The following is a 25505-nucleotide window of genomic DNA, read 5'->3' as shown; positions in this document are numbered from 1 at the left end:
AACGAAAAACATGTGAGCGTCGATAATTCAAATAAGGTTAAATACCTATTTTTGTTCCTTGTTAACGATTGTGGTTATTTCCGTCTAGATTAAGCGATAAGACTCGCGATTAACGTCAAATTAGGCAAAAGTGACTGCATATTTAACTCATTGAAATACTTGCACAGGAAGAAACTGAAATACTGAACTTACGATCTTAAAGCTCATTCAAATTCTCTGCAACCACAAATCCATTTTCTTCCCTGGTTTGGTATCATACACAAACCAAATCCAGAGACTTAATTAAATGTCAATCTTTGATCTCATTCATTTCCTCGGATTATGCTGTGCAAGTGTCCTCGTGTTGTTGTGAATGAAACATTTTCTTTGATTTCCCACCGGTTTTGAAGTAATTGAAAGTCTTGAAATATAACATTACTGACAACAAATCAATTGGAAAATCTAACACAGAGAACCTTTTTGTTTGGTCTTGACTCTCGGCCCTTGATTATGTTATTTACGTATTTATTGGATATTCTCAGTTACACGTGGAGGTTTCGTAAAGAGATGTCTATCATTAATGGGGTTATCTTATTCTTAATCATAAGATAAAACTCGCACACACTCGAGATTAATCTACTAATCTAGTAGTTTATCCGCCGTGACCGTTTTGACGGGAAGAATAGCACGTACCGTACACTGTACAGGCAGCTGGGTGGCATTAGCAAATGCAGCTAGCAAACAGAGACCACCCGTCAGGAGCTAACCCCACCACACCATCAAACCCAGCGGACCCACTCGTCGTCAGATTCATTCAGAGCAGTCAGCGCGGGAGGAAACAAATGCATCGGCCAGCTCACGAATTAAATACATCTTCATCTTCACATCATTCACTCTCTGTCAAATTAATATCTGGTCCAACCCTAAGCTCTCGGATTTGACCACCGCCATCCAGAGTCCATGTGGATCTTTAATTCCGGAAGCGGCACAGTTTCGTGCACAAGTTTGTTGTTTTAGATTTCTAGATGCAATAAGATGAATCTGACGGTGTGAGTACACCCACAAAAACTATTCCAACAATCGCAGGAGAAGGTACTTGAAAGACAACTGAATCACTCTCACTTTTTACGTAGTACAGACTTGGACGCACATTACATGTTTTCCCTTAATTTTGTGCTGTGCACTTTGCTACGCTAGCTAGTAACTAGAAAATTAAGCTCCTGTACACTGCTTTTTTTTTTCCCATTCACATCCCTACAGACTACAACTTAAATGAGCTAAATACTCAAAACAGCTACGATTCAAAAGACAAAATTTAAGCAATATATTTATAATCAGCAGCACAAAACACACAAGGCCACTGCGCTTGGAGAATCTTCAAAAGCAGGAGCGCCAGCGAGTTGCCCAGAGTCGCTCTCTTTACCTATGCCAACAAAATCAATCACAGGAAGGAAAATGAGGCTGTTCTAGAGCAAGGCAGGCCCATTGGACTATCTACCTTGTGCACCTTCCCATGACTCTCTCTGAGAACTCCCAGCCCCTCCTCCTCCTCCTCCATACGCAGCAGCTGCTGCAGCTGCAACGTCGAAGCCACTGCCCCCACCACCAAAGGAATTTAACAACGCAGAAAGCCCGCCTGTGGAAGCACTGCTGCCGCTGTTGCCAACACCTATGCTGAGCCCAAGAAGGTCACGCGTCATGGGCTGGCCCCCGAATTGGGAAGGTGGGCCCATCATTAGATCAGTCAAATGGGCAGCACTTGCAGTTGAGAGAAGTTCGAGCCCAACCCCAGCTGCCATCTGGGTAGTACCACCACCACTCTCTGGCTTGTTCCACTGCAGCGCCGTGCTATTTTCTTGAGATGGGGACGAGGATGACGTGGCCAAGCCAAACCCACGAAGCAATGACGCGTTTGATGCGGCAGCGCCCATTTGGGCTGCCTTTTGGAGCAATGCGGTGGCGGACATGACAGCGGGCTGAGCGTAGTGGCGATGGTCTTGTGGTTCAGGTGTTGGGAAGAGGGAGGAGCCGTTGCTGGAGAGGTAAAGAGAGGTGGAGAGAGAGAGGGATGTGGGTTCATTAATGGAGGAAACGGTTGGGATTGTGGTGGAGCCATCGGGGCGTCCCAAGGTGGAGACTTGATTGGAGAATGAGGATGGTGATGTTGTTTGAGGTGGCTGTGAGATCAATGCTGAAGCTGTGGAAGGTGCAAATATGCTTGCAAATACACTGCTGCCGTTGTTGCAGTTTCCTGTTGAGGTGGTGGTGGTGGTGGTGGTGGTGGTGGTGGTGCTAATTGCTGTAGTGGTTAAGCACGTTGTGGCTGGCGTTGGCGGCGAGAGGCCTATTGGGTTTTCCGGCAATTCTGTCAACAAACAGAAGATAATTAAATAATTATGAATATAAAATACATATATATATATATATATATATATAGTGAAGAAAAACTAAACAAAACTTAATTGTACAAAGCAGGCATGGAAAGATACACGGGCAATGTTGCAATCCAAATATAAAAGGCAAAGTGAAAGCAAGGCGCAGACATGAATAGGGCCGCATAATTCATTTAAATTTTTTGCCAAGTCCTCATTGGAAACAACTTCAAACTTGAAAGCTAAAACTCCCTGCTTTATAAGTAAAAGGAGAAATAAGAAAGGAGAGGCTCAGGCAATAATAGCGTCCTTTCCCTCAACTTTTTTCTCTTTTTTTAATGTTTTTAACCCTCGATTCTAGAGCTCCCTTATCAATCGTGCATCCATCCATTGCCTGTCGCCGTGGGACAACTACTCTCTCTCTTCTCTCTATCCCTACATCCATACCTAATGTGAAAGTTGCATTTTTCCAAGCCTACTCAGCCACGCGAGAACGACATCAAAGAAGAGACAAAACACAGCCATAAAATACAAGCTCGGCCTTCATTATTTCTTAAACTACAACAATTGTTTTTCTGTGAAAACGAGCCACATACAAGATAATATAATAAAGTGGCTTAAAAATGCCGCAGTTGAAACTTGAATTGAATCACTAGGCAAAGCATTTCAAAACATGATCTGAACTGAAACTTCAACGTTCATAATTAATCTGGTGATGTTCAAGAACTAAGAATGTTGTTGAAAAAAATTAATGCACCCAAAACTCATTTTACGTACCAAAGACTACCAAGCTTAGCATTGACGTACATACGATATTAAAGGCGGCGATGTGGCATATGATCATATAGACCACAATTATTTACTTTATTTATTGTTACCTGAGCTCTGAATGGACAAAGCCGGAGACACCACAGTGTTTGACGGCGTCAGAGGCGGTGGAGGCGGAGAAGCCACCACACCCTTCGCATTCGGATTCGGACTCTGATTATTGAGATTCTGATTTCCATCTGAGCCGTCAATCGCTAGGGTTTGAGCCTTCGCGCTCTCCTCCGCCAACGCATCGCAGAAAGCCCTATGCGTTATAAAGCTATCCCTCCTTCAAAACCCAAACAAAACGACAACATCTTAATAATCGGCGGTTTCCGAGAAAATAATACTAGAAAAAAGAGGAAATTTTTTTCGTTTAGTTTATCGGGAACCAAACACACACCTAGAGAATAAAGTTCCACAATCGCATCTGTACTCTCGGGTACCACAGGTCTTCATGTGCGCCTTCCAATCGGACTGTACGGCGTATTTCTTGGAGCACCGCTCGCACTTCCACTTCTTCTCGCCGTGCTTTCTACAGAAGTGCTTTTTTATTCCCGTCAAATCGCCGAGAGCTCGGGTCGGGTTGTGGTGCACGCAGGAGGTCTCAGGGCACACATAGACCCGCTTCCGGATTTCTTTGGTTGTTCTTTGTCTCAGCTTCCACGGCAAGTTGTGGCCTCGCCGATGGAGCTGCAAGTTCTGATCACGCTGGAACCCTTTGTTGCAGATCTCGCACACGAAACGGTTCGTTGCGAGAAGCGTTGTCGGCGACAGAGCGATCACCTCCGCTTCGGGATCTGAAAATTTTGAAATTAACAAGATATTAGATGTTATTTTAGCGTCAATTAGCAAAAATTAAAGGCTCATCGAGTTCCGATCTTGTATACCTGGCATTCCGGGAAGGTTTCGCTTTTTCTTAGGAGGCGGCTCTGGAAGAGTCATGGTTTCGTGAGCAGAGGAAGATAAACTAGCTTCCCCTGAAGCTGTTGAAACTGTCAGTAACGGGGATGAGGAATTGTCCAGGTCCCCCATTTTTGTTCCCTTCACTTCAATCTCTGAGCTCAAAGCCTCTAGAACAAGCTAACTACTTAGGGTTTTAGTTCTGATTGTTTAAAATAAGCAAACACTTTCTGATTGTTTCCCGGGAAAAGAGAAATTTATTCCCGAGAAAAACCGGCCAAGTTGCTCGAGCTGAATTACTAGACTCTTTGCTCGTTCAACGAAAACCAACGGAAACACCGATTCAACTCAGTCATCGAGGTCATGGACGGAGAACCAAAGTCCCATTAGGCGGCGGCTCCGTAGCTGAAATTTAAATGAAGGAAGCTGACACAGAGAGAGAGAGAGAGAGAGAGAGAGATTTGAACGGAGTGGAAAAAATTAAATATATTGAAAAATGGGTTGAAGCGGCGGCAGTTAACCATGGTTAAGGTTTGAAGCAGTGCATTTTTAACCGTGGTTAGGGAATATAACTGAGCCCAATGAGCCAAGTCTGATCCCGTCGCCGATTGTTTCGATCTGGCCGTCCACGTGTCACAATAAGCTGGCAGATGTCATTTGTCGGAGGAAGTCGGACTAGGCGGTGCTTGTCTTTTAGCAGAAAAGGCTAAACCCAACTATTTTTCTATCCTATTGCTAAACCTTTTTTATATAAAGACATAAACTTTGCCTAATTCTCATTGCCTGAAAAAGACATTTACAACCCTACTGAACCCACCGTCTTGCTTCTGCAACGCAGGATGTTTCGGTCTTTCCAGTGAGTTGTGTTATGCTAGAATTACCAGTAATGCCACTGAGCCGATAAGGACGAGCAAGCGAAATGTGGGCAAGACAATTTAAACGTTTTGCCCGCACTCCGATCCTCAGTGGCTTTCTTGTGATTCTCTTGAAAACCTTGTCTGAATTCTCGTTGGTGTTTTTTTTTATAGGGCATATTCCTCATCAAAATTACTGCCTTTGGGTTTTTGGTCTTACCTGTGCTTCACAGTCAAACAGTACGCTACAGTACCAAATGGAGGTCAAATGTCACTGAAGCCCTCGTGAGTCATTAGCACGTGCTCGAGTCTGCCACTAAAGAGGTTCAATCCCCTGCTTCAAAGCCCATTATAATATAATGGACTTGCTGGGGTTGTGGACGTTAGATGGGGCAGATGCAAAGCGAAGATGGTGATGCGATGCATGGAAAAATATACTGTTGCATAAAAAGGCAAATACCCTTTTGTCTTTCCGAGTAGACCCTAAATCCCGAAATGGACAGCTACGCAAAGGCCACCATCTTTTTCAAAAGTCTGATGATGAGACCAAGCCCCAGTGGCAATTTAGACTTTTTCCTGCATAGTATATACTAATCAGAAATAGACAGAGTGGACTGGTTGCAGGCCGTCGACGGTCCGTTGAACTTGGGGCCCACAAAACTGAGAGCTTTCAGAAGCTGAGATGGACGGCCCAGATGCATTCAGCCAACACAGCCCTAGTATTTGTTTAAAATCGTTGACAGGTACTTTATGGCTATTGTTTTATCTCTGATGGTCATTATACTCAAATAATTAGAACCACGGACATTATTTTTATGAAGAAAAGCAAAGAAAAGCAAAGAAAAGCAAGTGAAGAAAGTTGCATCTGATCTGCTATTTGTTTGTACTTAGTATGAACACGCTACACAGATTTCCATCTAATCTAACATAATCTAAAGGAAGTTAGCCCCAAATAATTATTTAATTACAATTATGGACCTTTGTTTTTAATATTTTATATTTTATATCCCACCTAACATTAAAGCTCATCATTTATGCTCTGCCAATTTAGGAAGAAAACAGTGCAGCCACAACCTGGGTTGTGCAAAAGCAAACTTGTTCCCAAACTGAATGAGTCAAAACAAAGTTGGTTTGCTTGCTTTGTTTTGTTTTGGGGGCTTTCGGCTCAAAGCTCAGCCGAAACATTGATCTTTATATTTTATTTTTGTTTCGTTTGGTTCTTTCTTTTTGTTTCATAGTGTTGAGAGACTTCTGACCCCAAAAAACGAGCAGAGCTTTCCGCTGTTTTTATAATGAATTAATTATAAAAACATATATATAATCCATGAAGAAAAAGACAAGTGCGATTGATGAAAGCTTACCAAATAAAGGAAAATGTTAATCAATGTCATGATTTAAAACGAATTAATTTCTGCTAAGATCATAATTCAATACCCAATGGGATCAAAATTGGAATGATTATGTTCAAAGAAAACTTACTGCTTATCCTTGTAAATTTGACTTGGAAAGAGAAAAAGGCCACTGCGGCTACGCATCTGTTTAATTATGTCCTATTACGCATATTCATCAGATAAGTACATTTCTTAAGGTTCACCCAATCCCAGACCAGGGATGTGGAACTTTCACTTTGGGAAGGGAAAGAGTGGTTGGATAGGAGTTTCAAATTTCTTAATGGACTAAATTCAGAGTAAACACCAGGATGTGACAGGAAACAAGAGTCTACAAAGGGTGCTGCAACAAAGACTTGGTTTAAAATTCGAAATTATTATGGGCTCAAAGCAAATAGAAAGCTGAAATTTTAAAACATGTTGTTCAAATTCAAAGCAATCTTTTATTTTATTGACAAGTTTTATTAAGGTGAAAAGAAGGAAAGGCTGATCATCTCTTATTAATAGATATCAATTTGGAAGATTAACTTTAGATATCAACTTGTGTACTATTTTTTTAATAGAAGTGGAACCCACCAATACAATGGGTTCCACGCTCTATTAGAGAAATTGTACACAAATTAGTATCTAAAGTTAATTTTTCTAGTATTTTCCTTTATGATATATGCATTCATTCCTGACCAGTGCGATAAAAATGATTGTACAAATACACAGCTGTAAGGTTGTGAGGCTTTGCATTATATCAAAAAGATTAAATGAGATTGCACAGTTACACACAGCAAGAGGCAATCATCACTAGTTTGATTATCTTCTTGTTGCTTTTCCTCCCTTTTCTGATTCCAATATGCTACAAAAGGTCCACCTTGAATCTTGATTTTTACATGGCCCCCTTCTCTTCCCTTCCCTTTTTCCCCCTTCGTTATATAATGGTCTGTTGCACTGTGTGTGGGGTCCACAATACTTTGCTTTGTGAATGCACGAGTCAATGGCCTACTAATTCTTGAAGGTAAAAAAAGGCTACGGAGGGAGGGTGGGTTATTTGTGATTTTGTGATTTGAGAATATGTCGACCTTTCGAATTATTTGACCCTTACGGGATCAGGATCCCATATCTCTCTTGTTTTCTGGGTTTTTACTAAATGCATAGAACCAGCAAGATCTATCAGTGAGATGATGTTTGGCAGAAAATAGGCCGTCTCATATTTACGGACGAAAGCTTGCATAAGATTTTCCCAAGGGGGTACCCAAAAAAAAGTAGCAAGAAGATTCTAGCTTCTAAACATTTTTTCTTTTTTCATGTTTCTCATCTATACAGTCAATCAATCAAATTTAGGGGGAAAAAAAGGATCCGACAAGATGATCTCTGTACATTAACATGAAATGATTATGAAAGTTAGGAAAACACAAAACTGGTAGTTGTGGAAGACAAAAACATCTATGATCGTGTGCAGGATTGGCTGCAAAAATGTTGATCTCAAGTCTAGGCATGTCTGGAAGTGTGTGCCGACCATCAAGACCTAATCATGCCTGACCTGAACAACTCTACCACATCCCTTATGCATACAGCATTTTCTCATGACCGGCATGCATTGAATATCTCACCCCGCATAGCATCAATTGGCATATGCTCAAGCGTGTAGCGCTCCGGACCCTGGTACAAACCAGTCTTTTCAAGGAGAGCCAACCCTTCGTCTCTACCATACCTTGAAGAATAGAGTCTGAGGTATTCAATGTCCTGATAACCCACACAAATGTCTAATCAGCATGACACAGGAATTATACGAAAGAAATACCACACTAGTTTAAAATTCAAAACTTTTGGAGCAGGAAAAGAATCAGGATTTAGAGTTCCAGATCCATAAACGTTGGGTAAAATTTTAAGGAAGACTAATTTAATGGTTAATTCTGATCAATGATTTAGATATATTACCAAACAACATTTTCAAGTTGCTATGAATGGATTGCTGTACAAGCTTGTTTTATATGCGTTAAAGAAGAAGAAAAGGAAGAATAAAACAAACCGGTTTGGGATAAACTAATTATCACATTAAGCTTCACTTACTTGCAAGCCACTGAGAATGCGCTCAAGTCTGACCGAAGCCACTGGTTCATTTGATGATGAGAACACTTTGCCAGGGTAGAACAAAACTCCGTCTCCAGGGGGAAGACCACGCCTAAATCTTATCTGCTCAAAGGCACATTTATCAGCAAATTGTAAGGAAGTAGCTTTTTATAATTGTTAATTAATGTCATAAATCATCTGGATGCCAGGAAAGTACCTCTGCACTTGGAACATTTGCCTTCTCATAGCAATTGGCACCCCAATATAAGAAACCTGTTCCACCTTCTTTCCATACACGCCACATTACAGCCCGGTGCTGAGTACCTCGCATCCCCAGGTGCCAATTGGGATGGGGGTCAGACGGTCCCATGCACACATAAGTCCACCATTCCTACAACATTGACGAGTTCACATTCTTCAGCGGGTAACAAATGAGATGCAAGGATTATAACTAGGCATCAAAACATAATTCTTAGAAAATGTACAGTGACGATGTTTTCCTAATTGCAATCATTAAGGAAGAACAAATTCAAACCACAAAAACAAAGACCACAATCATAAATAAAGGGAGCCCAGATTTTAAGAAAGTTCCCCAGAGATATTAGATGAGTCAAGCAAAATTTATGTCATATCACCTCGCCATTTTCTGGTTGTATTTCAGCAATAATATCCTTGACCAAATCTTCTCGATTACCAAGCACCCATTCACTGCAAATTTCAAACCAAATTGTATTTATTCAGACATTGGCATTGACAAAAATTAGAAAGCAACAGAAGTCAAATACCACAGATATTTTAATTTCAACTGTTCATATATAAAAGGTTCCTTAGTGAACACATACAAAACAAATGGAAAACACTACCTTGTACAATAAATTTGAGTATGTGGGCGTAAAAACTTTGGAACTTTTACAAAAGCCTCAAACGCAGTGGGTGCAAGAGGTGCATCGCTTGGTCCTACATGGCAGAAAAGAGAACATAAGAACATCTTCAAATATAAAAGACTAGCCAAGAGAAGGGGCCAAAACATAGTAAAATATACACCACATTCACCATAACAAAACAAACAGTCAGAGTCATACTACCACCCATGGAACTTTATACAATAATTAAAAACATTCAATTATAAGGAAGGGATGAATTCATACCACAGTAGTAAGTAGTTAAAACACGAGCATCAGGAGCGTAGGCATGGATCTCACTGGCTATGCTGCGAAGGGACTCATATTGCTCCAAATTCAGTGGCTGGCATATATTATTGCATGCACATTAACTTACTACAAATTAATTGTCCATTTGGAAAAAGTAATAATTCTAAATTGAAAAACTTAAGCAGAATTAAGGGAAATGGGGGAATCATCAACATAATCCAAAAAAGCTCACTTTCCTATCAGTTTGCAAAATAGTGTTCATACCTCATCCCACAAGTAAAAATATGCTTTCTTCCAGTGAGACTTTGTCCTCAATATCTCAATTTGTTTCTGCATGTAATCCTTCGCTGCATCACCGCTGTGGCACATCAGCAAATGGGTACAACCCTCATCAGTTTTCATCACACATATACCAGATAGAAGTGAACTTGGATGACTAGCTGTATACCCAGAGACAGATCGACTATATGGCAAAGCATAGGCTGCTAATCGTGGGTTTGAAAAATATTCATCTGATTTTGGATGATCAGCTACAACAGAAAGAAATAAAGGGATCCAAAATACATCAGATTCAGTAAAGCAATTAATGCATCTTTCTTAGGAGGCATTTATTAAAGGCAACAAAATGAGAAAGTTCAAGCAATCAGAGCTAACAGCATAAGTAATTGATAATAGAAGAGTAACTTATGGCTTGCTCATAAGTACCTGGCCAAGGGCAGGTATATGTCAAGACACGCATGCTATCACCCCATCTGCAAAAGTATGGACTGATTCTGTATTGAAGAAGCCACTTAAAATGCTGATCCAATGCCTCATACCACTCATCACTCCCATGTTCAACACCAAAACGATCCTCAATTACAGTATCCGATATCTAACATATGGTTAAAGATGCAATTACATGATTAGGATCATACATTGGTAGAACATGGAACATTATATTATTTTCTAAAGAGCTTTGGTCTTTGTCATAAGAATAGCACATCTACATCTTCACATGTGGGTATTATCTTGCAGACAGAAATTCTCAAGTTTCCACTTCTAAATTCTACACTTACTAATAAGTTTTTATGCTTCCCAGTTACTTGAATTAATATAGTATAAAGTTCAGAACTTCCCTCTTAAGCTCATGTCACGTATAGATTTCAAATCTAGTGCGCTTATACTAAAACAACTAGTGCACATTTGCCTCTATTTCCTTTAAATTCCATATTGACTAGACCTCAGATTGTATGAGCAAACTACCACTAAATATGTCAGAAGTTAAATAACAAATCTCCAACTTTAGAAAAGAAAAAAAATTAAATTAAGACACAGGATACGCCAAATACAGCAGGAAGTGATGGAGTTTCAGGAAGAATGAAGTCCCAAACTGTCATATGAATCTTCACGCGTACTGAAAGGCTTGATATAGCATCTTCCTCCATCATATCAACTGGCCCATTGTATGAAACAAATTCTGAAAATAATGGTGACAAAAGAACTCTTCTTAAAGATGTTGTTGCAGATTTCAGTCTTTCTACCTAAAAAGGAAAAATGGTAAAATGATGAGTTAATAACACCGCCAAAATTAAATAGAATAATACAATTATGTACAAAGTTCAATTCGGAAACCAACCACTTCATCCACTGGTTTTCCATCAATGGGCTCCACCATTTCAAGACAGCTTCGAAGATCCCTATAAATCTGATGCTTCTCGGATTTGCCCAAACATTGTGAAGGGATCCTGGTCCAAGTCAGGATCAATAATTGTAGAAAATTCCATGTTCATATATCAACGTATATGGAAAGTAATTCAATATTACTAAATGGCTAGAGAGCTAAGAGAGTAATAACTTATTGAGTAAAAACAAAAGCATAGCACTCAAAACAACTGAAATAAAAAATGTGAATAGACTCACTCTGCATCTGCCTTTGTAGCAGTAATGATGATCTCCCCGTCATACTGTCCTGGGGGTTGCACACTAGGAACATCAATGGAAACCCAAACTGCAGTTGTCTCTCTGGAGGCACCAGTGCGGAGATAAAACAGATTGTGTCAGTCTCTTGCAATAACTTGTCTTATAGCATTATTTCACGCCAAATATAAAGCTTACTAATGTGGTCAGTACCCTGGTAATAGGCTTATTTGACTAACTGGAAGATCAAGAGGCACAAGAGCATCTGGGACACCCAATATGGGCACCACACGCCGCAACTTTATTGATTGTCCAACAACCAACCTGCAAGCAGCCAATATCAAAAAATAAGGAATCGGAAAATTAATTGTAAACCTGAAGCAAGAAAAATATAACTTCAAAAAACTAACCGATCACCAGATGTGGAGCATAAGTCACTACACTGGACCTGCACAACCCCTGCATTTCCAGGACCACCCCAGGAAACTTTTGGACGTACTGCAATTTGAATACTCTCTCTCTCGTTTCTAGCAGCCAGAAGATTAACCTTCAAATAAGCCCACCTTAGAAGCCAGAAGACTAGAATACCTCAAAAAACAGAAGGACATATGCTTTACCCTTTTCTATTAAGTAAAGAAGTAACCAATATGTCGGTGTTTACAATGTATGATATCTCCTAAATATTTTAACAGAAACTAAATGGAACAAACAAAAGTAAGTCTCAAGTGACTATGCATATAGCCAGGAAAGAAAATATTGATGTGCAAATGCAAATTGATACAATAAAAAATAAAAAAATTCACAACACATTGTTAGATTTGGTGAAGGATTGTAATCCAAATTACATTAGTTAGCAAGACACCATTTAAATAATGGAACGATACATACCAGCTCCAAATTCCTAGGCATTTCTTGTGGCCCAACATTTGCTGTACTTGGCATGCACCACACATGCACTAAATCAGCAGTTGGAACCTCTGTAGGGTCAACTGATCCCTTGTGTGGATTTGAACCTTGTAAGCCGCCATCAGTCCATCCATATGCCGTCCCTCCTCCAGCAACACCTTCAACTGGTGGCACACTGACGTCCTGAGGATTCCCTGGTAGGTGTATCAACATTCAAAGAATAAAGCAAATCAGTTCATATGAAATAATTACATAAGCATCTCTACATTCAAAGGTATTTACTCAATTTGAAGGTAAAATCAACTTAAAGGCACTCTGTAATCTGTATCCAATCAGAAAAATCAAATGGTAAACCCTACAAAACAAAATTGGAAGTTTCTAACAGCTTTCAAGTAAATAACCATTGTGGATCGTCTAAGCAAAAAGTAAAACAGTAACGCAAATGCAAAAGGCCCTACACGATTAGAAGCAAAAACCAAAAATATAAAAAGAAGAAAAAATTCAATTTCCGGGTGATTACAAGTGAAATAAAAAAACGTTTTAAACGTCATTTGATGTCGAACTATAACCGTTGATCGTAAGATTTCAAGTTTAATTTCTTATAATTTCTAACTCATTCCGCCATTTTTCTCAGGAACCAACAGTGCATTGAGGAATAACGGTAAAAATTAAACAGCACCGACTTGAAGGAAATATTAAACTAACTCTAGAAAGCGAAGAGAGAAAGGTAAAACAATCGCCGGCACTAACCTGAGTCATCCATTTCCGGCAATTACAATTTGCAATTCACAGAAGATCGAGATGTCTCTTCCTCCGTTCTCCGTTTTCACTTTTCAGGTAAAGGAGCAAAGGGTCACCTGAGCCTGAGAGAAACGATCCCGTTGCAGAAAGCCAAATGATACAACTATACCAGAATTTTCCGTTTCTTTTTGTTTCCGTAAGTATTCCAGTTTTTTTTTTCTTTCTTAAATGCACTTCTTGTATCTAAACAGAAATTAAACAAATAATTGATGGCGGTTTGTGCCTCTTCATTTATTTATTTATTTCCCCTGTGAGGACTTGTTGCACAAAAAAATAAAAGAGCACCGAAAGTCGAAACAGATGAAGTTTTATATTTTTCTTATTTTGTAGTCTTATTTTTTTTTTACTAATTAACCATTATGGTTTTTTATCTGAAAATTATTATGGCACTCCTCTAAAATAATAAAAAATAAGAATATTCCACCCCAAAAGGGCCGGGCCGGGCCCGATACAATGGACAAATAATCTAGTGACAAAATTACTCTTTGGTACTCACGACGTGTCGTTTCTGGATTAGCTGGAAAATAACACAACACTGCACTTGGATGCAAATAGCCCAACCACTGCTCCTTGTTCTATAATGAGCCCCTGAAACTGACCGTCAAAAGAGGTTACGGAACCAACGCCACCGTAGCCTTGTAGAAGAAGTGGACCGAACGATAATTTTCTCAAAGGTTTTAGGGTTTGCAACATAACCAAACCCCAGTGACGAAGCCAAGGCCGAAGAACCATGGAGAGTGCCTTCGCGAGCGCCTCTGCGATCTCTGACCAGAGGCAAAAGATCGAGCAGTACAAGCACATTCTCTCCACCGTGATTTCCTCAAGCGACGTCGTTCAGGCCAAGAAGTTCATCGATCACAGTTATATTCCTTCATTCTCACTCTCTTTTAACTTTTGCAGACTTTGTTTTTTCCTTTTAGCAGCTTGTTGAGCCTTATATATCTTACTCTACTCTCCAGTGTTGTCGGAGGATGTTCCTTTGGTGGTTTCGCGGCAACTTTTGCAGAATTTTGCTCAAGAGTTAGGGCGGTGGGAGCCGGAGACCCAGAAGGAGATTGCCCATTATGCCCTTTCTCAGATTCGAGCCGTTTCATTTGAAGAGCAGGTTCGTTTGGAACGAGTCCCCATCTATATATTAATATCGAGAATCAGTACTTTGTATTTATTTTCTTCAAATTCTTTGAGATTGGATTTCACATTTCCCGCATTGTTAGGAATGATGTAGATGTCATCTCCCATGTATAGAATATAGGGATTGCTGGTGGTGACCAATCCATTCATTTAAGGAAATATTTTTTATTTTAATTTTAGAACTTTGGGGTTATTTTGATTTAGAAAGTACCATATGGTTTCATGTGTTGCAGGTGCTAATCATAAGAGAGAAACTAGCGGAATTGTACGAGTCTGAGCAACAATGGTCAAAAGCAGCTCAAATGCTTAGTGGCATTAATCTAGACTCTGGAATGAGGTCTGATAGTAAGATACTTTAGCTTTTAGTGTGTATTTTTTCTCATAATGGACTCTGGAATTAACAATCTATATGTTTTCATGGTATTCCTTCAGAGTGGTTGATGATACATTCAAGTTATCAAAGTGTGTCCAAATTGCTCGCCTATATCTTGAGGTATTGGCTTATTGTTCTTCATTGATACAAATGATGTGATTTGAAATGGTGGTTGTTGTGATCCTCAATTGATAAGATACCAGACTGGACCATGAGTGTCTGCATATAGAAACTTTTGACAAGTTGATGACTGTAACATTCCCATGGTCTGATTGTTAAGAGTTGTTTTATCTAGATGGTTGCCTTCTCATTGGAGAAATATGCCTCAGTATCCACTATGACTATTTTTTTATGCACATTTTCTGCTATTGATGTTGGAATCAAAAGATTTGTTTATAGGATACTAATAATATAGGTGATAGTGTAATTGTAATTGAAGTTTTTGTATGTTTGTTTTGCAGGATGATGATGCAGTCAATGCAGAAGCTTTTATTCATAAAGCTTCATTCTTGATTACCAATATTCAGCATGAAGTTTTGAATTTACAGTATAAGGTTTGACATTGTTGGGTAGTTAGTGAAAACATTTGCATCAAAGTCTACATGCTAAAAGCACTTTTTAATTGCTTTTCCCCCCTGTTTCCCTCTTATCAGGTTTGTTATGCGAGGATTTTAGATTTAAAGAGGAGGTTCTTGGAGGCAGCATTACGTTATTATGAATTTTCTCAGATTGAAAAGAGGCAAATAGGAGATGAGTATGTGAAGTTGAATTGATTAGTCTTGTGCAAAATTTTCTATTGATTTGTATGTGAGTATCAATAGTTTATCTGGTTGACTTGATAGTTGTGGTTTCTAAAAGAGGCCATTAGGACATGAGTATGCCAAGTTAAACTGATCTAGACTGGTGCAAATTGAGCATATTGTGTATGAATAATTTATCTGGTAGACTCGTTAATAGTTGTGGTTTGCTTTTCCCCTCCCCATTATCCTCCCCACTTTTTCATTCTTGTTGGCTGTAACATTTTAATGATGGATCATAGAAGTTCATTCATTTTGTTTCAGAGAGATTGATGAGGAAGCACTGGAGCAAGCTTTGTCTGCTGCAGTTACGTGTACAATTTTGGCCGCCGCAGGACCCCAACGTTCTCGTGTTCTTGCCACTTTGTACAAAGTAAATTTCTTTACCTGGAGATATATATATATATATATGTATGTATATATATATATATATATATATATGAATGCGGTTCTTCATTTCGCATTATTCTGATACCTTGGGGTTTTGGTTCAGGATGAGAGATGCTCAAAATTAAAAATTTATCCAATACTACAAAAGGTGCTCACTCTCTGGTTCATATATATATATATATATATATATATTATCTTTTACTTTTTTCTTCTTTTTTTCTCCTGACTGTATATTACACTTTAACTGTTGCTTTAACGGATATATATTTAGGTGTATTTGGAGAGAATTTTGAGGAAACCAGAAATTGATGCATTTTCTGAAGAGTTAAAGCCGCATCAGGTTATAAATTTTCTTCTCCTCTATTTCAGATATTGTATCTGCAAACTACTTTTCGTTGGCCATAACAGTTCTCTTATTTATCTGAACAGAAAGCACTTCTGCCGGACAACTTTACAGTGTTAGATCGTGCAATGATTGAACATAATCTTCTCAGTGCCAGCAAACTTTACACAAATATAAGGTTGGAGATATGTTGCTGTTGATTTTTCTTTTCGATTTATGTTATTTTAGGGGGACAACTTGGTCTAATTATCCCGAGTTATGTTGCAGTTTTGATGAGTTGGGCACTTTGCTGGGAATTGAACCTCATAAGGTACAGTTTTCTTTTGTTGAGTTGGGCACTTTGCTGCCCTCTCTGTCTCTCCCTATATTACCATTCATGTTTCTCAAATGGATTATATATCTGGCTTGCAGGCTGAGAAGATTGCATCAAAAATGATCTATGAGGACAGAATGAGGGGATCTATTGATCAGGTATGAATTACAAATTGTTGTGTATGCCAACCGAGGACTTTAAATCATCAGTGCTTATGACATAGAAATCAGGCCTCCTCAGTTGTGAGAACCTCTTCCAGTTTCATTATATGGAGGAATGTTAAGTGTTCATCAATCCACTGTATGACCCTGAGTTTCATTTTGTTTTCATGGATGCTGCTTCCACAATGAGGAACTTAAAATTCCAATATTTGATGCAAGGGAAATTTTTTATTGGGATGAGATTCAGATTAATGTTTGATTTTGTAATCCATTCTAAATATTTGGCTTTTTGTGACAATCTTTTATTCTAGCGCACATCTTAGCATGTATCTGATAAGTTTATAACAGGTGGAAGCTGTCATACATTTTGAGGACGACACTGAAGAGCTGCAACAATGGGATCAGCAGGTAAATTTGTCTGCGTTAATTAGCATCAGATATGGTAGTCTCCAATTTCAAATTTCACAAACTGATGTCAATGTGTCTGTCTTGTCATTTTTGTAAGGTAGTTTTTAAGCACCACATGTATCGTCTAAATGTTCAAATTTTCTTCTTATTTGCTGGCTATATTTGCAGATTGTTGGCCTGTGTCAAGCGCTCAATGACGTATTGGACAGCATGGCAAAGAAGGGCTTGCCAATTCCTGTCTGATCTTTCTTGACGTCAGAAATTGAACAGTGAATTTGTTTTCACCTCTATACATTTTGATAGCTGTCCCTTTCCCATTACATATTGTAGCGATTCCAATTTCTTGAGAATTACTTGTTATGAGAACTAATTGTTTAGATTAGCTTCAGACGTAAATTTCATATATTGTGAAAAAGACGTAAATATCCCCTGGAGGGTGATTTGTGCATAACTTGTTTGTGGCTGTTAATGGCAAGCACTGTTTTGCAGCCCCAATAGGAGGGAGGTCACATTGCCCCGTCATTTCAAGTAGAGCATATTAAATATAGTTGTAACTTTATAGCTTAGTTATTACGCTCCGTTGTGTGGTTCGAATGTTCAACGGCTAAGCAATGTCGAAACCCATTGCTGCTTTCTTCCAACCTCCAAATCTAGTTTTCTATCTGGTCCTGAACTCGTCGTCAAGAAAATCAGCGGGCTATTATGTGGAAGTATAGGTTTCTCAAACACTTGATTTTGCCGATATATAGCTATGGTCGCTTTAATAGTTGAACGAGAAGCACCTGACCTGACCCCTCCTGATAATCAGGCATGGAGATCTTTTGATAGATTTCCTAGTGAACATTATGCATAACTTCCTACTCCTATTCAATTTGCAAGGCAACTTGAAATCAATTTTATCATTGCTTTTTAATTTGGTATTTCACGAGTGCAATTAAGACAGAATTTAAATTAAATTGTTGATAAGGACGCTGTTTATTGCTGCATATTGCAACTTTTATTCAGTAGGGAAAATGCCAATTTTTCTTATAAACAAACAGTTAAATATATTTAAATAAATAACACACAAACACAAACATAATTACGCAGTACCAAATGACAGGAAGCAATGCCATTTATTGGAAGAGCGAAAGCATAACATACAGTAAGAACATTCTTAATTATAAATATATTGTGTTCTATAATTTTATTTTTGATTGAAAACTTTGTAGTGGTGTTACAAAATACTACTAGTGCAAGTTCAAATGGCCCTGACTTGCCAAATGAATGGTCTAGGAACTAAGCCTTGAACAAACCTCTGAAGTTAAAGTTGATAATATTTATTATAAAGGCCTAACTGCTATCATCCATCACTTGGGTGTTTACAAACAAACTCTCTCTCCTTTTTGGAAAACCTGAAGAATCTAACCCGGAACCTCTAAATTTTAGTTCTGAAGCTGTTCTAAAATTAGGATCAACAGACGATGGTCTAGGGTTATGATCGGCAGTACCTGGCCTAAATGAACTGGTTGCTGCCCCTGTATACCGTGGAGGAGAGGCATACCTCCTTGATGGACCTCTGAGACCACTAACTCTACGCTCCATCATGTCACTATTTCTTGATGAGGATTCCACAAAAGACCTATCTCCAGTGCTGCTTTCCCCCAATGGAGCTCCGGTTGTAGCCGAGGTTGAGCTAAAAGGATCGTCTGGTCCCCATGAAGTGAGTGCTTCCTTCTTCTTAGCAAAAAATTGCCAAGCTCCAAACAGGAAAAGCACAAAGAAGAATACAGGACTGGTCCATAGCATTGTGTTAAATTCACCCTTAAATACCGGAAGGTTGGAACGATACATTCCCACATACCCTCCACCAAGACCAAGAACAACAAGCTTTTCCCGGTCACTGGCTATTAAGGGCGTCACATTTCTTTTCTCAGCATCAACATCCACGGTCTGATAATTAAGAAAAGATGACCTAATCTCATCGAGACCGGCAGAGAAAATAATCCGAGGGGCACCTACCCTAACATAATGCTGGGTAGAAACATTATACACGAAAACTTTCTCCCCACTTACAATAAGCAAACACCCCTTTATTGCTTGAAAAGCAAGAGGCTCGTCAATCTCAAACTTTCTCTTAGACCTAACCCTGCATTTGAAGTTCATTATATCCCCTAACAACAACACATGAATCAGATCACCTTCTGATGTAAATCCGTATGCTTTAGACCGCTCTGTGGCATCAAAAACATAGTACCGAGAAAGGGAACGGTTCAACCCTTCGCATTCAGACTCCCTGACTTTCATGTTCCTCAGGTCTAAAGACCCTGCACCAGTCTCCGTCAAAAACAAAAGTCGCTGCTTCAAGAAGGCAAGTGGCCTACTGGAGGGCATGGTGGAACCATGAACCGAACCATTTTCTCGAAACACTGTAATTTTCCCACTAACATCACTGGCCAATATATAACTCACCCTCCCAACATGGTGCACATCCAAAATAGCAATGGTCAATCCATCTTCCCCAGTATCAAATTTTCTCACAGTTTCCATTACAAGCGAGCTCCACTCTTCTCCGCTCACTCCCTCCCACACTCTGTGCATCAAAATTGCACCATTCTTATGCCCTGTCACCACAAAACTCTCGTTCTTGTAAACCGACAAGAAGGAAGCCATGGCCATGATGGGTGACCCCAACAACGTATCAAACTCAACCAAAACGTCCCCGTTTCTGAGAAACACATAAACCCTCCCTCTCTCATCTCCAACTGCAACGTACTTAGTAACCCCCTCGAAATCCCGAAACGGCAGGACATGAATACAAGTCGCCTGCGAATCCAATTTCACAGCCGAAACAAACTGAAACCTGTCCGACCAGAACGGACTGTACTTGGTTACCGAAACAGACCTCGCCCTCTCTCCAATTTTACGCTGATCAGAGCCCTCTTCTGGAACTTGCTTGATCAATTTGTGACCATCGTATCTTTCCTTCTCTTGAAGAGCCAAAGGCAAACCCTCATCGGCAGGTGCTAAACTTTTCGGAGGGTCCGATAATTTATGTTCTAATCTAGCAACTATTTCGGTCAGGTTTTTCACTACTTCTTCGAGCCTTTGCAATACGAGCTGTTGTTGATTGGGATCGGGTTCGGGTTCATGGTAAGGATCTTGATCGTGGGAGTTAGATTTCACGAAAAGCTTAGAAACAGAAGAGGGAGAAGAAAAAATGAAAAGGAAGTAGAGCAAAATGAGCTTGCCTTTGATGGAACTAATCGCCATTGGAGCAGAAGAAGCTATATTACAGCTCGGAAATCATTTTGCTTCGCTAGTGTTTGAGTTTCGTCATTGGAGCAGAGCTTGAGCTGCTGATCTGCGACGTGTTTGGATCTGCGATTTGAGGGATTTGGATCAAGTTTTGTGTTAGATTTCGAGGTATCTGCGGTGCGGTCGTGTGCGGGTCAGCTGAGGGACCTGTGAGCTTTTGACTTGGGTCTCTTTTTAGTACGGAGCTGGATTGGATTTCAGACTCTAGATTTTAGATTTTCGATTTTAGGGCAACAATTTCAGTTTTCGGCGTAATTATTATGTAATAGATAGGAAAGTTTCGGTGGCAACAGACTTATCCATATACCACATGTTACCAGCTCATTGACCTCTGACAAGGTGACACGCAAATGGTTCCTAAGCTTTTTGCTTTGGGCCACGGGGACTAGTTTGGCCCTCGTTCCTCACATGGAATCATGGAAGCACATCATTTTCTTTCCCTTACCAAAACCCCAAAACAATAACAACAAATTGTCCCTTCGAAACGCAATGGCCTCCTCACCAGTAATTACAGTGTGGTATCGTAATACCGGCAGGTGGTATAACTCGTCACCTCTTATGGGACTTTGGTATACAACTTATGGTAAAATGTCAGCTACGCTTTAATTAATGCATTTTTTAACGGATCAAGGGGACAAGGGTTACAAAGAGCTACAATTAAAACGTTTGTCCACGCCACCATCATTCAAGAATGTTTGACAATCAAGTTCTTCTCTTTGTCTGCACTGGTTTCCTGCCCACCTTGAATGAAGCTAAGACGGATTCAATTTGGGTTTGGCCAATCATAGTGTCCTCAGTGCAGCGCTTTGCATGCAAGGAAGACTGCCTTAATATTTTGAGTAACGAAGGTGACGTGCCTGTATTTTTCCCACCAGCTTCAGCTGATGCGTCTGTCTGCGCAACAGCTTCAGCAGATGTGTTCGCCTTGGGAACAGCTTCAGCTGATGAGTCTGTCTGCACAACAGCTTCAGCTGACGATTTCTGAGAACTAGTCGTTACTTTGGAATTGCTAAGCCTGGCTGAAGTAGTCCTGGTTGGTGGATTCTCTCTCTGAATCTGCATTTCATCCCATAACCAATAGACATTTTCAGCATTTGATAAAAATTTATGGTTTTGTTTTCTATCTAATACTGAGTACTGACTGAAGAGTCAAGGCATAACAAGAAGAAGTTATTCCTATTTCCATTTGAAAACCAGAAGAAAATTAAATTGCTAAAGAACCTAGTGCAGCTTTCAGAAAAACCATATGGAAAGAATTAAAAACTAGATGCACTTCAATTCCACATATAGACCCTACCGTATCTGAAGATTCCTCCAACACTGAACTTGTGCTCCTACTATTGCTGCCACCTCGTCCAAAAATTATAGAGCGAACTGTGCCCAACCCATGCTTGCGGGATGAGGGCAGAGAATGATTAGATCCTCGGCCTAAGAAGGATGACTGCAACAAATACCAATGGCAGAGCTTACGATCAATATCATCGTACAAAAACCTTGCTAAAATCAGCCATGATTTATCATCCTTGATGTTCCATCAATTTCTATATGAAGATTGGAATGAAAATGACTGAAATGATTGTATGCATAAGGTGTCCTAGGTTCAAGCTTGTTTGAACACAAAAGGGAGACTACATGCAGAGAATATATGCGCATTCAACATCCAGAACCACAAGTTACCTTTGATGATATGTCCCTGTCTCCTCCCATGAGCGGCACACTAGAAAAGGCTGCAAATTAGGAAACCAACGAAATCAGCAGAGCACAAAGCAAAATTTTACACTCATAAATTATATGACAAATGACAGATCTTACAAGGTGTTTTGGCCTTCTTAGTATCAGGCACAACATTCAGCTTCTTTATAAAACCAAAAACTTCCCTACAACTTTCATCCTCTGCTGGTGACAAGAAAGTAGCCTGCTCTTCCTGTTTCAAATCAAAATATTCTTGTAAATTAAAAGAATATTTCCAGAAAAAATAGCATGACATGCAGTTCTACAAATATAATGGAGTCGGTCCATGATTGAAACAGTAAAAAGAATTTCCACCGTCATATGGTATAATGGACCTAAATTTTAAAAGTCGCATCCAATAAACCGCTAAGGACTCACAGCTTTCTCAGACAGGCACTGTTTAGCTAGTCTCTTTTCTGTTTCATCATCATCAGATGACAAGTACGCATCATCATTATCGGTGAACATTAGAGGAATCATTTGCTTAATTTGTCTTAAGCTCATTTGCACAGCATTTGTATCTTCCCCTCCATATTCATCTTCCTCTCCATCTGCATCTTCCTCTCCATTTGCATCCTCCTCTCCATCTGCATATTCCTCTATGTCTGCATCTTTCTCTCCATCTGCATCCTTCTCTTCAAGTAACGTTGTTTCTTTTAGCTTAGAACCAAACTTCAGTTTCTGCATAAGTTTTTCTGTTCCAGAAGCATCCTGTTGCTCAAGCCACTTTTGATGGAGTTCATTCCGTCTTTCACTATCCATCGGCCTTTCTTCATATCCAGTTGCTATCATATCATTAAGCTCTGCAGCATCACCATCCTCCTCATCTTCTTCACTATCTTGGAACCGAAACAGGTCATGATCACTGTCATCTTCTTCCTCGGCTTCATCATCCACAAAAGCTTTGACAGGATCGCCAATTGGAGATGAAGGCAAGTCAGACACTCCAGTAAGATGGGGATTAATATTCTCTTTGTCATTGTCGTCCTCCTCGTCAGAAGAACTATAAAGAGAACAGTGTCATTGCCCATTCATCAGAAAAAGAAGTGATTCAACTTACTTCATTATAGAGATAATTTGGAATGCAAAACGAAACAAACTACTTGAATGCTTCCCCTTTACGAGATATGAAGACCTATTAATAACACTTACACATCATAAGGAGGCGCAGAGTCAAGCTTTAAGTTCATTGCAAGTATGGATGGTGCAAAAACCTCTTCCAGAGGGCTGCTGGGAGCTTCATTTGGCAGATCATCTTTGGAATCAGTAGTCTGGGAATCCGAAAACAGCTCCTACAACAGTGCAAAAGGTGAAACAGTCATGTTTAAATACACAATCTGTTGGAAGACTGATAACACTGGTTGTAATGTGAAAAGAACCTGAGTATCATCAATAGGTGCTCGAAATGCTTGCTTGGAATCCTTATCAACATCCTGCAGTTCAACAAATACAACCATATAATGAATGGAAAATCTGTCTCAACCTAATGCAGAAAACTCTCCCATAATAATAAGAAGTATTGAAAGGATTCCATGAAACATTTTGACAGCAATTAACATAATATTAGAAGCATAATTCAGGTATCACATAAGCATAGCTCATTCGTAAAATTGCAACATTCTCTCAAATCCCACTATTTGTGGTTAGAAGAAACACCCTATTAGTGTACTCTTAGATATGCAAAAACAAAATTGATCAAGAAACATGTCTTCAATTACCATCTGGGAAGAAATATTTTCACTGCTTGACTGCTCTTCATCATCATTAGACCGATCCATGCTCATCCCATTTGCAATACTACCCATTACAGTCTGGGATGCAATTGGCTCCTCAAGGGCATGCAATTGGCTGCCCATTACTGTACCACTGCATCTGCAACAGTCCCAAAAAAATATATATTCAATAACATATTACTATGATGTTTATTATTTGAATAAACAGCAAGCCTAAGATCATTTCTAGATGCATTAGTAAAATACTAACTTTTGCAAAACCTCCAGTTTTCTTTTCCGAATCTTCTCCAGAACTGAAGATATCGGCTTCTGAACAAGTGGTATAGGTTTAAATGCCGCATCTCTGGTTTCTAACAAGGAGGAAGATGTGCAAAGTGAGTAGATAGACACAAATAACTACAATAATTTATAAATGAGTACTAATATAATTGGCATTACTTGATGATACACATGTATTAATTCATATAAAATAAGCTCCAGACAAGGTTTATACCTCGCAAAAGTCTCTGAGATTCAGCATGGAGTTGCTTTAGATGATCTCGTCTTTCCTATAAGATCAGAACAATACGACATAATCAGAAGAAGATAAACTAATTGAAGTGCAATTTATGGATACAATGTGAAAAAACTGAATACCTTTTCGGTTCTCCTCTTGCCCTTGGCAGCGGTGATTTCACTCTTGGCCCTCTTACTCTTCTTCTTGCCTTTGTCTTCCTCGAAGCCATCAGAACTACGCCGTTTCTTATCTGGTTCATTCATCCTCACATCCCCACTTTCTTCTGACATCTCTTGGTTTCGATCTTCAACCTCTTCGCGGAATTCCTCAACTAAAGACCCAAAATCCAAGACCCTCTTAGCTCCTGAGCCATCTTCCCCACCACCCAACCCATCGAAACTCGAATTCATTTCACCTTCACCGCCCAAACCATCAGAGCCAGAATTAGCTTCACCTTCGCCGCCCAAACCATCTAAACCAGAATTAGCTTCACCTTCGCCGCCCAAACCATCTAAACCAGAATTAGCTTCACCTTCGCCGCCCAAACCATCAAAACCGGAATTCGTTTCAGCTTCGCCACAAAAACCATCGAAACCGGGATTTATTTCACTCTCACCACGCAGACTCTCCGATCCGATCCTTGACCTCGATGGCTCATTCGATTCCTCCAAACTGAGGGCTTCAAAGTCGGAGGAATTCACTCGGCCACTTTCAGATTTATCGAGGAGAGGCTCTTCAGAAATGGAAACTCTCCTAATTGCTTTCTTTAAGCGCTTCAGCTTCGTTTCACGGACTGGAGGGGCAGCCTCCTCGGAAAAGAGCTCAAAATCTTCGTCGCTGTCCATCTCTGCAATGAATTTCTCAGCGTAATAGTTGAGGGAAAAAAATTAGGGTTTATCAGACAATGGAACTTTAGGGCGGATCTACTCTAATTCCTGAGAAAAATAAACGCAGTGTGATTTCTTTCTATTGTCCAGTTGTAAGTCTAGTGGTAGTAGGAATTTCTCGGATTTAATTTAAGCGCCAAACGGTTCAAAACTCTTTTCGTGAAGCTAGTACCGCCAAAATTACCTGTTTTCATGACGAAACATCTGGACCGACAGATTCTTTAGGTTTTGGTTAACGGTAGTGATTAAAGGGCGAGATCGTGCCCTATAATACCAAAATATGATAGGTTTGATTTTGGGCTCCGCTTAAGCAGATAATGGGCT

General features: G+C 39.7%; 5 protein-coding genes across 7 annotated transcripts; 1 reads left to right on the top strand and 4 right to left on the bottom strand.

The window, feature by feature from the left end:
* Positions 1020-4530, bottom strand: LOC18791525 (protein indeterminate-domain 2). The gene is made up of 4 exons (XM_007225566.2): positions 4049-4530; positions 3562-3958; positions 3230-3447; positions 1020-2344 (listed from the first exon to the last, which is right to left on the bottom strand). Exons 1-4 carry the CDS (start codon positions 4191-4193, stop codon positions 1470-1472), a joined length of 1635 nt encoding a protein of 544 aa, XP_007225628.1. The 5' UTR covers positions 4194-4530; the 3' UTR covers positions 1020-1469.
* Positions 7505-13378, bottom strand: LOC18789467. Of its 2 annotated transcripts, XM_007225058.2 has the most exons (16): positions 13071-13378; positions 12303-12514; positions 11825-11961; positions 11628-11738; positions 11418-11519; positions 11134-11242; positions 10838-11038; positions 10221-10389; positions 9964-10045; positions 9780-9873; positions 9513-9609; positions 9228-9321; positions 9000-9072; positions 8582-8755; positions 8365-8487; positions 7505-8037 (listed from the first exon to the last, which is right to left on the bottom strand). In XM_007225058.2, exons 1-16 carry the CDS (start codon positions 13081-13083, stop codon positions 7876-7878), a joined length of 1953 nt encoding a protein of 650 aa, XP_007225120.1. In that variant the 5' UTR covers positions 13084-13378; the 3' UTR covers positions 7505-7875. The 2 variants fall into 2 exon arrangements, with proteins under 2 accessions (XP_007225120.1, XP_020410970.1); XM_020555381.1 differs by lacking the exon at positions 13071-13378 and having other exon boundaries at positions 11825-11977; positions 12303-12370.
* Positions 13685-17546, top strand: LOC18788496 (COP9 signalosome complex subunit 4). 2 transcript variants are annotated; one of them, XM_007222942.2, is made up of 14 exons: positions 13685-13981; positions 14081-14226; positions 14486-14589; positions 14685-14745; positions 15087-15179; positions 15279-15379; positions 15687-15795; positions 15916-15960; positions 16084-16152; positions 16242-16333; positions 16423-16465; positions 16567-16626; positions 16978-17037; positions 17206-17546. In XM_007222942.2, exons 1-14 carry the CDS (start codon positions 13852-13854, stop codon positions 17278-17280), a joined length of 1188 nt encoding a protein of 395 aa, XP_007223004.1. In that variant the 5' UTR covers positions 13685-13851; the 3' UTR covers positions 17281-17546. The 2 variants fall into 2 exon arrangements, with proteins under 2 accessions (XP_007223004.1, XP_020411359.1); XM_020555770.1 differs by lacking the exon at positions 15916-15960 and having other exon boundaries at positions 13687-13981.
* Positions 18134-20602, bottom strand: LOC18793406 (uncharacterized membrane protein At1g75140). The gene has a single exon (XM_020570140.1). The coding sequence runs from the start codon at positions 20287-20289 to the stop codon at positions 18370-18372; it is 1920 nt and encodes a 639-aa protein (XP_020425729.1). The 5' UTR covers positions 20290-20602; the 3' UTR covers positions 18134-18369.
* LOC18789862 (protein IWS1 homolog) lies at positions 20813-25343 on the bottom strand. The gene is made up of 11 exons (XM_020570132.1): positions 24435-25343; positions 24292-24346; positions 24049-24148; positions 23784-23937; positions 23445-23498; positions 23218-23357; positions 22444-23068; positions 22147-22258; positions 22012-22061; positions 21632-21775; positions 20813-21390 (listed from the first exon to the last, which is right to left on the bottom strand). Exons 1-11 carry the CDS (start codon positions 25137-25139, stop codon positions 21037-21039), a joined length of 2493 nt encoding a protein of 830 aa, XP_020425721.1. The 5' UTR covers positions 25140-25343; the 3' UTR covers positions 20813-21036.

This window comes from Prunus persica, chromosome G1, assembly GCF_000346465.2.
Source record: "Prunus persica cultivar Lovell chromosome G1, Prunus_persica_NCBIv2, whole genome shotgun sequence".
Taxonomy (NCBI): domain Eukaryota; kingdom Viridiplantae; phylum Streptophyta; class Magnoliopsida; order Rosales; family Rosaceae; genus Prunus; species Prunus persica.
Note: the sequence above shows the minus strand (reverse complement) of the source record. Positions and strands in the feature narration are given on the sequence as shown.